At 32.4% G+C, this 17,152-nt stretch overlaps 2 protein-coding genes across 2 annotated transcripts; one reads left to right on the forward strand and one right to left on the reverse strand.

Moving 5' to 3' along the window:
- The first annotated feature begins 6,763 nt into the window (after window positions 1–6,763).
- LOC105791873 (uncharacterized) lies at window positions 6,764–9,091 on the forward strand. The gene is given in 5 exon segments (XM_052635355.1): window positions 6,764–7,261; window positions 7,264–7,297; window positions 7,400–7,492; window positions 7,571–7,611; window positions 7,614–9,091. Coding segments are annotated over 5 exon segments (342 nt in total). The 5' UTR covers window positions 6,764–7,221; the 3' UTR covers window positions 7,748–9,091.
- A 1,570-nt stretch (window positions 9,092–10,661) lies between these two features.
- Window positions 10,662–12,781, reverse strand: LOC105791872 (uncharacterized). Its single transcript, XM_012620151.2, has 4 exons — window positions 12,420–12,781; window positions 12,223–12,326; window positions 12,048–12,132; window positions 10,662–10,942 (listed from the first exon to the last, which is right to left on the reverse strand). Exons 1-4 carry the CDS (start codon window positions 12,630–12,632, stop codon window positions 10,853–10,855), a joined length of 492 nt encoding a protein of 163 aa, XP_012475605.1. The 5' UTR covers window positions 12,633–12,781; the 3' UTR covers window positions 10,662–10,852.
- Between the last annotated feature and the right edge of the window lie 4,371 nt (window positions 12,782–17,152).

Genomic DNA, 17,152 nt, shown 5'->3' on the forward strand with positions numbered 1-17,152 from the left:
TTTTCGAGTCTGCAACATATGCAAGAGTTTAGAACCTATTCCTGTATTCTCGAGTTCGCAACATATGCAAGAGCTCGGAACCTATTCTTGTATTCTCGAGTCCACAACACATGTAGGAACTCAGAATTTGGGCAAGAACTCATAACCTCGTATACGAGACTTTTAATAATTTTATTAGGATTTATTTCACATTATAACACAATTTCTAATTCACCAACAATCAACATTAACAAATCAAATATAACACATTAGCATAAACAATTTAAATTATATTGTATGAACTACCTGACAAAACGGTACTGCTTTAGGTAACAGGGACTATTCGACAACTTTCCTTTTTTTTGCCTAAGTTAACAACTTGATATGCATGGTTAGAAAGCTTAGAATAGTTCGGTCATGGCTTCATAATCTTCTTTCTTTCTTCAAACTGTGGAAAATAATGAAACGGTGAAGATTGCAACCATGTTAATGTTTTTTTAACATAACATAATATAATATAATATAATATAAATTTTAATTTATTTAATATATGTTAATTAAAAACACCTATCCAACCATCCACCATAATTAAATATGGCATAATTTCCATATGAATCCATTCAATTTTAACATTTGCCCCAGGCCGAAATTCCTAGCATCGCCAGACTTCATTTACTCATTAATTTCATTACATTGCGCATCCTTGAATTGTGACTCCAATATTTGGGAAAGGAAAATTGGTCGTGCCTTTAATTCGGCGAGAATTGACCTATCATTAGCCAGACACACTTTTGTTCTCAGAGAAGTTAGGGTTGATACGGTTTTCCTACTCAATGCATCAGTCACCACAATTGCCTTGCCCAAATGGTACTCAATGGTTAAGTCATAATCCTTTAACAGATCGATCCATCTTCGTTGGCGTAAGTTCAATTCCTTTTGGGTGAGCAAATACTTCAAGCTCTTATGGTCTAAAAATATACGACACTTCTTTCTGTAGAGATAATATCTCTAAATCTTTAAAGCTAACACCACTATAGCCAGTTCCAAATCATGGGTTGGGTAATTCTTCTCATGTGGTTTGAGCTGGCGTGATATGTAAGAAATCACCTTCCCCTTTTACATAAACACACATTCTAACCCATTCAAAGATACATCCGTGAACATGATGTATTCTACTCCTGTTTCTGGCTGACTCAACACTAAGGCTTTAGTTCATGCTTTATTTAGCTCATCAAAACTGTGTTTACATTTTTCAGACTAGTGAAACATCACTTCTTTCCTTAACAAACACATCAATGACGTTGCAATATTGAGAACCCTTTCACAAACCTTCTATAGTACCCCATCAGACCAAGGAAATTGCGTACCTCTGTAATGCTTTTCGACAGATTCCATTCGAGTACAGCCCAGATCTTTTCAGGATCTACCTTAATTCGTTCTACAAAGATGACATGGCCTAAGAAGTGAACTTCCTTTAGCCAGAATTTGCACTTGCTGAATTTGGAGTACAATTTATATTTTCGAAAAACATTTAAAACTATCCGCAAGTGTTCATCGTGCTTTGTAACACAATGATCAAGGTAGGGTTGGAATACTCTGTTCATTAGATCCTTAAATATTGCGGATGCATTAGTTAAGCCAAAAGACATCACTAAAAAATCATAGTGGCCATTAAGGTTGTAAATGAACCGAGTTTGAACAAACAAACCTCTATTCATGTTTGTTTGTTTATTTTTAAAGCTTGTTCGTGTTCAGTTTGTATTCGTTAAGAATTTTAAATTTTTATTCATGCCCGTTTATTTCAAATTCTGTGTGTTCATGTTCGTTTGTTAATGTTCACAAACATGTTCATTTAACTTAATCGAACATGTTTACGAACATTAAACGAACATATTCATGAACATAAAATTGAACATGTTCACAGACAATGTTAATAAATAAAAAGCAAACAAACAATAAATATATACACACATATTGTTTAGATATAAAATAGTCAAATATAAATATTAATAATTATATTATAAATGAAAAATACAAACCAATATAATTTTCTTAATATAAACTAATGGAACAATAAACGAGTTTTAAGATAATTTAATTAATATATCATTAATAAATAAGCGAGTCAATAAACGAGCTTGTTTGTAAACATAAATGAACCGAACACACCTTTGTTCGTGTTCGTTCGTTTATTAAATGAACATAAAAAAATTGTTCATATTTGTTTATTTAGCTTAATAAATGAACATAAACGAACCTTATATAAATGATTCACAAATAGTTCATCGAACGTTCTGTTCATTTACACCCCTAGTGGCCAGAGCGCGTGCAAATGCTGTTTTAGGAATATTATCCCCTTTAATCTTTACTTGATAATATCCAGACCGCAGATCAATCTTTAAAAACACCTTAGCTCCGCTTAGCTGATCAAACAAGTGCTAAATTTTGGGTAACGAATACTTGTTCTTTATGGTTACTTTGTTCAGCTGTCTATAGTCAATACACAACCAGAGAGTTTCATCATTCTTTTTAACAAATAGGATTGGCACATCCCAAGGCGAAACACTTGGTCTGATGAACCCTTTATCCAACAGTTCTTGCAACTGATATTTCAACTCCTTCAACTTTACTAGAGCCATTCTATACGGTGCACTTAATATGGGAACAGTCCCTAGTGTTACATCAATAGAGAACTCCATATCTCGGTTTGGCAGGATCCCCGATAGCTCTTCTAGAAAGACATTTGGAAATTTATTCACAATTGGTACTTGTCCGAAGTCTTCCCTCACCATATTAGAATCTAGGATATATGATAAGTAAGCATCTCTGCCCTTAACCATCAATTTTTGAGTTGAAACTGCTAAGACTAAATTGTTTTTGATATCTCGATTTACTCCCGAGATAAACACTTCATTGCCATCGACAAATACTAACCATACCCCTTTGGAGTTGCACTCGACTACTGCGTTATGTCTCGTAAGCCAATCTAGCCTACATATAGCACCGAACTCATGAAAACTCAAAAGAATTAAATTCACCAAGAATACATGTCTGCCAATACTTAACGAATAGTTTTTTACCACATTATTTACTACATTACTTTGGTTTAAAAGATTAGTGACTAACATGCTAACCTCTGTGAGGACAACTCTAAGACTCCTCCTAGCCACAAACTTATCACAAATGTAAGAATGAGTAGACCCAGGGTCTACCAATACATATATGCATGTGTCAAATAAAGAGAATTTACTCGTAATGATGTCGTGAGCTTCGACGTCCTCCTTTGCCTACATGACATATACTCTGGCTGAAGCTTTCAGGCTAGGGTTATTTGTATTTCTTCTTGGGGCTCCCTAGATCGATCCTGATTTAGCCACTGTCTCTATATTCACTTCAGGTTGGGACTCCCTAACTACCTAAACAGATTTTTCAGTATTTCCTCCTACCCTTATGGGGCAATCCTTTTTGTAATGGTTCTAGGCTCCCCCCAGTGGCCATCCAACATATACCAGTATGGTTTTTCCGCAACTATTACACACGAGAACCCTTATTATCTGGGTTCCTTCCATGCTAGCTATGGATGTCGCTTGGCATACACTCCAATCTCGGTGAAAACCTACAGTCTGTGTCTCCCTTGCTGGGATAGTTGAATATCCTTTTACATCACTGGGCCTCTTGAAGCCAACGTTAGAAACTATGTCGGAAGCTCCGCACTTGCTCCTTTCTCTGTCTCTGATCTTGTTTCTTTCCTGAATAGTTGTCTCTATTCTTTGAACCTTTGCAGATAAGGTAAAAAATTCTCTAATCTCAAGGGAAAACTACAATACCCTAAGCTCCTCATTTAAACCTAATTCGAACCTAATACACAAACCTTCCTCATTTGGAACTAGGTCCTTAGTGTACTTTACTTGATAAACTCCTTATCATATTCAAATATCATCATCTTTCCTTTCTTGAGCTCTAAAAAAGTATTTATTCATTTGTTCAATGAAGAGGCTGTTGATGAAGTTTTCTTTGAACTTCCTTAGGACAAAAATCTTAATTCACCTGCTCTCTTGGGACTATATTGGATATTGTGGTCCATCACTGATACGCCTCATCCTTAAGCAAGAAGATGGCGCATCTCAGACTCTTGAATGGGGAACACTATAATTCCTAAACTACCCGACAGACTCGAAAAAGCCAATTTTTTGCTGCAACTAGATCATCTTCTATACTGCCTCAAAACTCCTTGGTACCATGCTTACGGATGACCTCCAAAGGGTCTCATCGAGACACTGCTACAACTGAAACTGGAGGAGCAGAATTCACTGGTGGTGCAACCTTTGCTATACTCATCGTCTCCTCTTATCTCAATGATTCGTCACGGTATCTATGGGACGAGGTTGGTGCAGCTCCCATGTATCGGTCGAACCATTGTCCCATCACATGGCCTATCATTTCCATCAATGCCTTCTTAGCCTCTGTTCCTATAACTCATTGACTCGCAGAATGAGCAAGGCTACCCACTGGTGGAGGGGCATTTCTTTCTATTTCCTCCCCTTTAGCGTTTCTAGAATTTATCGACATCTTCCTTCTTTCTTTTTTTGCTACAACACACAAATTTAGTTAACAATACCAGGAGGAGTCCAACTAGATTTATGTAACATGTATTGAAGGGTTTCTAACTAACGATGGTTTTCGAGAATTAGCTAAACCTGACTATGATACCAATAAAACTGTAACACCCCACGCTTGAGAAGGTCGTCAGATCTGGGTATGGAGCGTCATAATCCAAACCATTGAAATCACCAAACTTTTCTTTTTAAAACCTACTTTTCAAATTAGCGGGGTAACTATTTACCAAAATGGCGTTTCGTAAATTTGAAAGAATATATATAAAAACAATTTAATAGGTGAATGATCTGAGGTAATACTAAAGTTCGCTTTGGCTCAGTACCATTTTATTTTAATTTTGTTTTTATATATATAACCTTTCAAATTTACGTAAAGTCGTTTTGGTAAATGGTTACCCTGCCAATTCGGAAAGTCGGTTTTAAAAAGAAAAGTTTAATGATTTCAACGATTTGAATCATGACGATCCATACTCGGATCCGACAACCAGATCAGGCGTAAGATGTTACAGCACGACTCATAATCAATATCCAACAGTGTGGGATCCTCGAGTACAACCATCAAATCCACATCCTCATTTTCTTCCAACAATAAACTTTGGATTTCTCACTCCATTACAAAAAAGAAAAAAGAAAAAAAAAACCGACTAAAAAATGCTTTGACGAGCAAGAAAAACCATGCACTACGGCAGAAAAACCTTGCACTCACTCGGGAGGAGAGGCAAGACTTTATATGTAGTTTATCTACACGTTCACTCAAGATATTTAATCTACTCTAGAAAATGTTTTAGTGAATAATTTAACATTCCTACTATGTTCTCATAAATTTAATTTTTTTATAATCATGTATATATTATATATTATAAGTCCTTAAGAAACATTTGCGTTCACACTAAAAAATTAGCATTTAGCATCATACCATGTTGGCCATGTTTTAAAAATTAAAACAAAATATGATGTAATAGTATAAATACTATTTTTATTATATTATTCCATCATATTAAGTTTTTAAATAATAAAACATAATTTTATTATATTAGCTAAAATATTTGAAAATTATAATATTATACGGTTATATCATGTTTTTAAAAATCAAAACATAATTTCAATTACATTAGTTAAAAAACTATCTTTAAATTTTTTAAAATCACATATTAAATTAAATAAATATTATAATAGAATAAATACTTTGTTAAAAATATTTAATGTTTGAACATTAAGTTGTGACCTATTAATTGGATGTTCACTTTTTTAAAATAGTTTAGATTCGAATCATCATTATACTAAAACCTATTTAATATTGTTATTAAATTATTATTTTTTGAAAAATCATGCTTAAAATAAATTTTAAAAATAAGTATATTTTAAAATTAAAATACTTGGAATTATTGTAATAAAATATTTGAAATTTAATTAATATATTTTAACTATTTTTGTTTTTTTTATTTTGGATCACGAGAGTTATTTATTTCAATGTCTATTTTTTACTAGTAATAGATATTGGTACTTATCTAGATTTCCTCCTCAAATTATAAGGTGGGAAGGTAAGAAAGTCGAAACTATTTTATACAATTATTTTTATAGATAGTTTTCATGAATAAAACAAAAATCATAATAAATATTACGATTATTACATTTTAAAATTTTATTATTCATAACTGCAAATTTAACCCTCAAAAGTCTACCAATTTTTAATTTGTCCTTATTCTTTTGGTTTTTTTCAATTGCACCACCAATCTTTCAATTTTTATCAAATTGATCAAATTTGGATGGAAAAAACTAATGTATCCATTAATTGACTAACAATTGATGAAATTCATTGATGTGGCTCGCTAGATGTACTTAATTATTGATGTAGCACTATTTTATCTTATACATCATGTCAACAAATTATTTAAATTTTATAAAAAAAATTGAAAATTTTTTTTTTAAATAATGTGGAAACTTTTATAAAATTCAAAATATGTATAATTTTTTTAAAAAAATATTTCATCTTATTAACCCATTTCCATTGCAATGCGGGCGTCTTCTCAGCCTTTCATAATTTTCCTCAACCACTTTTTGGGCATCCATTACACCATGTTTGGTTGGGTGTAATGGCTAATCGTGGGCCCCACTCAATACATTGTTTGGTTGGGTGTATTAGCCTAATACGAGTCTATTACATTACTGATCTAATCCCCAAATTCCACTGATTTCCAATCCCTTCCTTGTGCTCAGTTTAGGTCCGGATTGAGTTTTGGTCCCTGTTTTAACCTCCTGATTCACGCTTCTGTCTTACCCAAAATCCACCGTCTTCTGTTTCTTCCTTCTACCTTTCTTCTCCACTCTCCTCACCTTTCTGTCTTACCTTTCTATCTCTACCGATTCACGCTTCTACCTTTCTGTCTTACCTCTCTTTGGAGTCACAACTGGACTTCGAACACCGATCAGAAAGCAGCCTCCTTCTCACGTTTTTCGTTCCTCTCCATCGGTGAAACTGTGTTCTGTCCATTGGAACCGGTAAGGAAGATACAACCTTATTTTTTATTTAAAAATATGTTTTCCCAATGATTATTGGATTCAATTTCATCCTTTTAATAGTTTTGTTTCTTGGTTTGGAGATTTAGAAATTGGATTAAAGGAAACAATGGAACACGGGTCTTTCAACGATAATAGTCTTGCCACTTTTCTTTAAGCGATGAGGATCATACCATAGCTAACGTGTTAGATTCACTTTGAATCAAGAGTCAATTCACTCACCTCTGTTTTGGCTTTGATTCATCTTGGGTTTTCTTTATTTTAAGTGATTGTATTGAAAGTGGAAGCTATCTTTTTATGTTGTGCGACCCAAGGGTTACATTCGTGGCTACGATATTCCTCATCCTTGAGGCTCGAGTTAATATTAGAGTTCAAACCACGGGTAAACTCAATATAACACTCTTTTCAAGTACTTTGGTTGGGTTCAAGTTCCTTTAGTTGTTCTATGTGAAAATTTGCGGTGATCCAAGAAGAGAGGTATTGAAAGATGCATGTCAAAATCGATGTTGATGTGTAGGCATGTGAGGTGCACTTTTGACAAGGCTGTTGAAGATTTTAAAGCAAGCAATGCTGTGAAGGCTATGAAAATTGATTCACAAGACAGTAGTGGTGATGATTCAGAAGAGAGTGAATGAAAATGATTTCCTACCATCTATCTTTCACATCTTAAGACTATCATGTGGTCATTAGCTCAATCTGAATTACTTCTTTTTGTTATCATATCAAAAGCTTTTCGTTTGATATCTCACTTATCATCAACTATTTTCATTGGATTTGCAAACTAGAGTTGCCTATGCAAGCTATTCGGTTTACCTTGCTTGCACAAACCTATTTATATTTAAGGAATGAGTTAGGGAGAATACAATAGCATGTTGTTAGCATCCACTATTTCAGGCTGTGGGGATTTTCTGTTTGGTTTCTTCAAGTTCGAAGTTGTTTCTCCTGGCTTCGACAAATGTGGTATGGATCTCCAATAGCGCTTTTGAACTCTGATTATCTTCTTGGGAACGTCCTTAGCCTGCTTGCTAGCCTACATTAAGCATCGATAAACATCAACTCAACCATTTTGTAACAGGTAAATGCAGAAATCATATCTATTCCTTGAGTTATCAATTACAAATTCTGGGATTACTGTGCATATGCTCCACAATCAAATACAACAACAATACACAATATTCTTATGCACATTTCCGCACAAACTATAATATTTCATGTCTTCTACATTAAGATTGCCTCACGGTGGTTTGAACACTTCTAAAACCAAAACAGAACCACACAATCAACTAACCGAATGATTGAGTTTCGGTTTGCATTTGTTTTCCAGAACCTATAAAATCTTTCACTGCTTGCTAGAAACCTCTGAAGTTATTTGAAATTGTGTTTAACTTCATTGGGCTCATTGCTTCGGTTGTCTTTTCCGGTACCAAATCATTATACATTTGTTTCTTCCATTGACAGAGCTCCTAACTCAACAAAAAACCAGTAGTTTTCCAACCAGTATGACACTATCTACCAATATAAATATTTCCTCCTTAGTGATTATAATGAGGGGCATATTTGTTGTCAATGTCCAGCTTTGATGCAACATGCTAATGTGGAAAATAAATAAAACAAAGAGGACATATGATAGGGCACTATGTGAAGATTGTTTTAAAAAGTATGATCTAGATGTAAGATATGTTTTTTTAATAGCTGCCATATCTTCCTTTACTAACTCAACTTTGTTGTTTAAATCAGTTTATTGCCCAATTGTTCAATTAAGAAAAATAATGTGCTATGTTAGTGCTGAGGCAATGGGATGTCGTCCATATACTTTGGGTGGAATTGCAATAATAATTTTATTGCTGCTGTAGTAGTTTGTATTGATGATCTTTTTCCAGTTTCATGTTGTCCCTGAATTGTTCTCAAGTCATAGTACCATTACTTGTGTAATAGTTACATAAGTCATATATTATTATTCTGACCACTGTTGTTCTAGTAAATTGATGTTCTATGTGGAATTTTGTAGGTATTGGACTGTTAGCTACCGATTTGCTCGGACATAAATCGCTTGTCAAGTCAAGTTTGTAGTTGCAATTCAAGAGGTTTGGTAACTTATCAAACCTTCTAAACTAAAGAAAAATTGTAAGACATATATATGTTCTGTTTTTTTTTTTTTTGTTTACTCCATAGTAATGTTTGGAGAGTTATATTTTGCAAGTGGTGATGTAGTAAGTTGATTTTTATTGGTATATTTAATTTGAATTTGGGATCAATTTCTTAAGTTGATGTAGTTCGAAAATTTTGATCGAATTTTTAAAATTGGAACATTAGATATAATCAAGTAAAGAACTTGATTAAAAACAAATATTCAATATATTAAAATTGAATCAGAGATATAATACAATGAATAAATTGTAAGGTGATTAAAATTGAATGAATAAATTAGAAAAATTTTATTAAAATAAAACTAATTAAATGTGTATATTCATATACACGCATTAATTAAAAATATTTTAAATAATTAAAATAAAAATATTATTTTAATAATATTACATATATATCGACTTTTGAACCAGTGGGAACTACTTCAGTACAAAATAAAAAAGGTAATTAATAAGCAGGCTCATTTATAATTTTTTCCCCACAGAATAAATGATGTTATTTGCAAACAAAAACAGTCATAAAAAATCTTCTCCCAAAATTTTTGGGCCATTGATATAAATATAAACCAGTTAATGTGGTATATTAATATATAAAAGGAAATGAGTATATAAATTCATATAAGAATATTGATTATTAAGAATTTTATTAAATTATATATTTTAATTATAATATATTTAATAATAATTATGTTAAAATATGATTAAATTATTTATTATTGATATTAATAATCTTATTAAAATTTAATAACAATAACAATAATTATTTACCTAAACAAATTTATGCTATTCTAGTCATTTTAGTTTTTTCCATTATGTTATTACACCTCCATTCCATTCAACCAAACACAAGAATGCTATTACACTTCTATTCCATTACATTCAACCAAACAATTGATTTGCTATTATGTCTCTATTCCATTACAGCGAACCAAACGTGCCCTTAATTTCTTCAACCCACCAATATGCTTCCCCCCTTTTGAACACTTGAGTGGACTAAGTTCAAATATAAATATGTTAAAGTGACCATTTATCTTAAATCAAATTTCTTTTAATAATTTTATATAAGCTATTACAAAAACATATATAATAATATTCATTATTCCGTGACACCAATCTAATCAAAAGTCTTAAATTAATACTAGTTTATGACATACAATGTGAGTAAAAATATATTTAAGAACCAAATGAAATTTAGATTGAAATGAAATAATTTAAAAAATAAAAATAATAGTATCAGTATAGATGACCAAACAACTCTATCTCATGTCATATCGGCATAAACCAATCCCACGGAGAAACCCACACCCTCCGTAATTTTTGACGTCACTCTAACATCAATATTTTAAAATGACAAAAAAAAAAATCAAAAGAAAAGCTGAAAAGGGAATTCTATCACAAAAAGATATCAACTAAGCATCCAAAATCATTAATGAAAAAGAAACACCACATAAGCCTTATTATTTGTTTCTCAATCCTCCCACTTCTACTGCATGTTTGTACCATAAAATTTTAATGTGGTCAGTCAAATAGCACAAAAGAGAGAGCAGAGGCAGGCACCTTCCTCTTTCATGACTGTCTATGAAAGATTCTAGAAATTTAAGTACAAAAATTGAGCTTCTTCATCACCTTTGCATATGCGGCAGGTACTATAGCAGGTTGTCGCAGTCTCCGTCTTGATTTCTTGGACTGCATTAAACAACAGACTATCACTATATTGCAAGATAAGTCATTGATTTTCAACACTCTTTATATGCCACTAAGATGTAACAACTTGTAGAATTAAGCTAATGATAAGAAAAGAAGCAGAGATGATTGTATTATACTGGTTGAGCTTGAAAGAAGAAAACTGTGTTGAGCTCATGATCTCCAATACTTCATTTATCGGTGACAACCATCTCTAAGGTATTGATTATAAGGTTTGCCCTAGATTTCCCTTGGCTACAACTATTTCCTACGTTGTGGATTAGATAAAGATTTTAAGGACAATAATCCTGTATTATCCCAAACTACAATGTTGGAGTTTTGGAGACCTTGGCCAAAGGTCCATATTTACAATAATATCATTTCAAGAAATTTTCAGTCCATTAAATGAACAACAGAAGTGCTAGATGTTGTGAAGCAGCATACAAACATCTGTGCATTTGCAATCATACAACGGCATCTTGCCTAATGGCAAGCCATAGATATTTGCCTCTGCCCCCCTTTTTTATGCCCAAGATCGTTCCTCGATATAAATAAGGGCAATTTTGTAGCAGTGAAAGTACAAGGTTCGCCTGAATTCACCTCCAACATGAAGTCTACACCATTACACTCCCACGATCTAAAAATCCCTGTTTTTTTAAAGAAAAATAGTCCAGAGGATGGCTAAACGCACCATTACCCTCCCACCATCACACCACACAGGTACACGCATGTGCGCACCCACAACTCAGCAAGAGTGCAAGACAGAAAGCAACTACATAGGTTGAACCCTAAAATGTCAAAGGCAGCTGAATAACTGGCTTCACAAGAAGTAACTTTCAAATCTTAACAATGATTCTTTCAATTCCTAAATAACCCTCAAAAACCCATCAGGTGCGTGTTATACGCCTACTCAGTGAGACCAAGATATCTCCTTTATGTTCTAGCTGGTTACGTACAACCAGAATTTTGTTAAGCACTAAGGATGCATATGGAACTATTGACGCATAAAATAAAGCATGCTTTCAGCTCAAAAAAAAGAAAAGAAGAAAACTCAAACCCAGAATAAGAACATCAAACTGGAACTGGAACAATACAAAAATGGCATTACCTTCAAATGTGCATTATGATTTTTGCCTTCCCTCCAGCGACGAATATTCCCATCATTCATTGTCCTAAATCGGGACTTATAGGACCTAATCGAATTCAAAGTAAAACATTAACCAAACAAATCTACCAAAAAAATGGTTTCCCCAAAAAGAAAAAAAAATTAGGAACAAGCTTACGAATAAGATTTCATCTTAATCTTCTTGAGTTTGGAAGTACGTGGAGTCATGGGCTTCCTCCTCTTTGCTCGTTCTCTTGACGAAACATGCCGGACTTGGACCAACTACAGAAAAATGACACCCATAGTTTAGAATCTCGTTTAAATAAAGGATAAAATTTCAACAACCATTGAAATGCAAAGGAACCGAAAGTTTACAGAGAGAAGCAGTGGGGAAGAAGAAAAGGAGTTGACGGCGAGAGGAGGTGATGCGACACTGTTATTGAGAAAGGGTTCAAAGCTCCATTTGGTTGAAATAAAGTGGACTGGAGGAAACGAATGATGCAGAATGCGACGAGAAGCAGAAAGAGAGGGAAGAGTTTGGGTTGATTGGAGAGCCAAAAAGCGGAGCTTCGTACATAATCTCTGCATCGTCTAATCTTTGGTCCCTGCAAGTTGCAGGCTGCAACCAGGACACAGTTTAGGGTTTAGGCTGTGATTTAGGGATTGTGGAGGAGTGTGTTTGGATTCTGGGATTAGCATGACCTGAAGTTTAGCTCGGAGTGAGTATTCAATAGAAACCTTGGTATCACAAATTAATAAAGGATAACTTTCAGATTTAGTCACTTATATATAGTTTAAATTATATTTTCGTCACTTATTTTTTAAAAGTTATGATATGGTCATTAATGTTATCAATTTGTTACATTTTAATCACTGAACTGTTACCTGTGTAACGATAAGCTAATATGGCACACCATATCATCATTTCAGAGAAAATTTTTAGATCAATTTATATTTTTTTCTTTTTGAGCAATTTAATTATTTTTGAATAATTAGATCTTTGTATATCATCTGACCAAATCTCACAAATATTATATTTAGATTTAAACACTTCAAGCCAAAAGGATGACTGGTTGGAGAGTAGTTGGATACCCAATTTTTTAAAAAAAGAAGAGGTTTTGATTTCTAATTTATCTTAAACCAAGCCTTCCATTTTCCAAAGGCATGTAGCAATTTTCACATCTAACTAGAGCTAGTTTACTTTTTTCTACTATAAAACCCCACACTAATTTTCAAACAAGCTTCTCGATCTCAAGACTAATAATTTTAAGAATAAGAGTTATGAATAACACTGATTTTACAAGAGTCACTGTGCTTGCCTTAGATAAACACCGATATTCCATCCATTAAAATGTCAGCGAATTTTCTCAATGATGAAGCAATATGTCTCCATTTTAGGTACGTTTATGAAAGAAAAGAACACCAAGGTAGTGACCAAGATCCAAAACCTTATAGAAACTTAATTTAGAATATCTAAGTGGTGACAATATGAATGCTTAAAGAATCGCAAACAATAACCTCCTTAATAATGTTCGAATCATCAATGAAATTATTTTCAAAATCTCCTTAATTATAATTGTAACGACCCAGTTTTAGTGGTGTCAAAGTTTACGATTTTGGACCTCATTTCCATAAACCAAGTCTATAAATATTAAATAAGAATATTTACGGAGTTAAGATGTTGTTGAATTGAAAATTGGCTAAGTGATTTAACCTAAATTGTGTTTAATTAAGGCCTAAGGACTAAATTATAAAAGTTTAATCGCTATAAATTTTTAATTAGGAATAAGGCTTGGGGACTTAAATAACAATTATTAAAAGGACCAAAATGGTTAATAAATCACTTTGCGTAGTTGTTAGTGGAAGATGAGGTAGGATGTCACTAAATAAGCTTAAACATGATTAAAGTTAACTAAATTTGATTAAGTAAGTTAATTAAGATTAATTAATAAAACTAGTCATAGTATAAAAACCAAATTTTAGTGAAAGATGTTACCATCCTTAATTTGGTAAGTGTAATTAAGTCCTTTTCTTGTAAATTTTATACATGTGAGGTCATTGGAGCTTGATTTAGCTAGCACATGTACCAAATTGTAGAGTTTTAAAGTTTTAAAAGTTTCCATTGTTGATTTCTTGAAAATTTAGGTGTGAAAATGATAGAAATTAAACTTAGTTTAAGAAAATGACTAAATTGTAAAGCATAATTGATAGTTTTGTAGATCAGGGACCAAATTGAATAACATGAAAAATTATTATGAAATTTTGGTAGGAATAGAAAGTAGAAGGTCCCTAATGAATATATGTGAAATTGGATTTTAATCTAAAGGTCTAGATAAAAAGTTATGCTTGTTTCGAATTTAGGGACTAAATTGAATAAATTACAAAATATGTCTGATTTGGTATTTTATTGTGAATTTGGCTGGAAATTTACATTGATTTATGTTTTATGACTATACGTAGCTAACATCAATGCTGGGACATCGAGAGGGAAAGTAAAAGCGAGAGTTGTCGACAAGTAACTCGAGACCCTAGTTTGTACCTTTACGATTTGTACCGTTTTAATTGTTACACATATTTGCCAGCTATGTAATGGCCCGATTTTAGCTAAATCAGAACAGTTGTTTCAGAATCACAAATTTGAGGTCAAAAAATTAGTTTAATATTATTTTTGGTGTTTACAGCATATGATTACATATGAGTGAAAGTTTCGTGATTTAATTTTATCGTTTAATAGCTCAATTTGAGAAAAAAGGACTTAATCACGTAAAATGAAAAAGTGACATTCTATATGTTAAATGTGTTTAATTGCTATGATTTATTAAACCAAAGGTCCTTATGATGATATTAGATCATTGGTTGTGTAAGTGGACATTTATGGACAACCATTATATATATTTAATGTTATTTCATTAAGGTTAATTAAGTAATTTATGATTTAAGTTTAATTAAATTAAAACAAAACCAAATTTAAGCTTCATTTCATCTTTCTTTGGCCGAATATGGTGGAAGAAGAAAACATTTAGTTCATTTTAGGGTCCGGTCAACTGGGAGCTTAATTGGTAAGTGTTTTGAGCTCGGTTTTTTTATGATTTTTACGTTTTTGAGATCGTTGCTTTGCATTCTAGCTAGCCCATGCCTTAATTTTTGAAGTTGTCAATGTTTTTGTGAAGTGCCATTGATGAATGTTTAAGCTTTTAAATGTTTGATGATGAAAAATGGATATTTGTTGATAGATTATCATATTTTGTTAAGTTATTTTTGACAAAAATGTCAAATAGGAATTTATTTGTGAAAATGTGAAAATGTGTGGTTAAATGTGTGAATAAATAATAAATAAGAGCTGATATGTCCATTAGGAAAATTCGGCTAGCTTTGGAAGGTGTTAAATTGCATGAATTTTGTGTATTTGTGAAATAGGGACTAAATTGAATAAATGTGGAACTTTAGGGGCTAAAGTGTAAAAATGCCCAAATATGTGTTTGTGGACTGAACTGAATGATTTGATGAATAAATGAGTTAATTTTGAATGTATATAGATCAAGAACGAAAGAAATCAGATTTAGATCGGGGAAAATCAAAGGTTATCGAATAGTCGATCCATTCCGTTTATCCCGAAAACAAGGTAAGTTAATAAGTAAATAAATGTATTTGAATTCAAATATATATATATATATTTTATGTATTGCTGAATTAATTTGTATACGTATATATATATTGCTGAATTGAATTGTATAGGTATACACATATTGCCTAATTGAATTGTATATGTATACTTATATTGTCGAATTGAATTGTATAGGTATACACCTATTGCGAATTGAATTGTATATGTATACTTGTATTGTCGAATTGAATTGTATAGGTATATACCTATTGCGAATTGAATTGTATATGCATACTTATATTGTCAATTGAATTGTATAGGTATACACCTATTGCGAATTGAATTATATATGTATACTTATATTGCCGAATTGAATTGCATAGGTATACACCTATTGTCGAATTGAATTGTATAGATATACACCTATTGTCGAATTAAATTGTATATGTATACTTATATTGCCGAATTGAATTGTATATGTATACTTATGTTGCCGAATTGATTTGTATATGTATTTATATATTGCTGATTTAATTTGAGCATTGGATGACTGGTTTCGTGCATGAATTGATTTAATTATAAAGTCGAAAGCCCTGAATGAACCTTAGGAAAAGTATAGAATACTGATGTCATGACATTATGACTTCCGAATTGTAATTTCGTGTAAGACCATGTTTGAGACATTGGCATCAAAGTAAGAAAATGTGTAAGACCATGTCTGGGTCATTGGCATCATGTATGATTCGTATAAGACCTTGTCTGGGACAGTGGCATCGATATGTGTTAACATGTAAGACCATATTCGGGATATGGCATTGTACGAACTTTACATGATTTACGAGTATCCTTAACAATTCCGAATGGTTCAACTGGCAATGTCAAATCAAGACTGAATGTGAATTTAAGCTAAATGGTTCAGGTATATGTGAAGTTTATATGTTCATAAAATATTAAGGTAAGTTTAATACTTAATGTGGTAGTATGAATTTACACGAGTTAGTTGAATGTATATGTGTTTGAGATTTATTTAAATTCAATCTAGTTGAATTGAATTATAAATATCATTGAGATGCTTTATTTGCCTATGGCTTACTAAGCTTTCAAAGCTTACTTTGTGCATTCTTTCAGTGTTTTATAGATTATCGAAGCTAGCTCGGACTTGGGGATCGTCGGGAAATGTCATCACACTATCGAACATATTGTTGGTACTTTTGAAGCTTTGTAAATATGGTATATGACATGTATAGGCTAGTGAACTTTTGGTACATTTTGAATTGTAAATTCTAGCCATGTGAGTTGGCTTGGTAATTAATGTGTACGTATAATGGCTAAGTGTTTGGCATGCTTTTTATGATAGGTGATGCCCTTGAATTTGTTCAATTTGGTTTGGATGTCTTGATGATTAAATGATGCAATTGGTATGATATTGAGATGATAGATTGGTACGTAGTTGAGATATGAGTTGGTTGTTTAAGTATTGAGAAAATGCATGTTTGAACTTAAG

The sequence above is a fragment of the Gossypium raimondii genome, chromosome 8, assembly GCF_025698545.1.
Source record: "Gossypium raimondii isolate GPD5lz chromosome 8, ASM2569854v1, whole genome shotgun sequence".
Classification (NCBI taxonomy): domain Eukaryota; kingdom Viridiplantae; phylum Streptophyta; class Magnoliopsida; order Malvales; family Malvaceae; genus Gossypium; species Gossypium raimondii.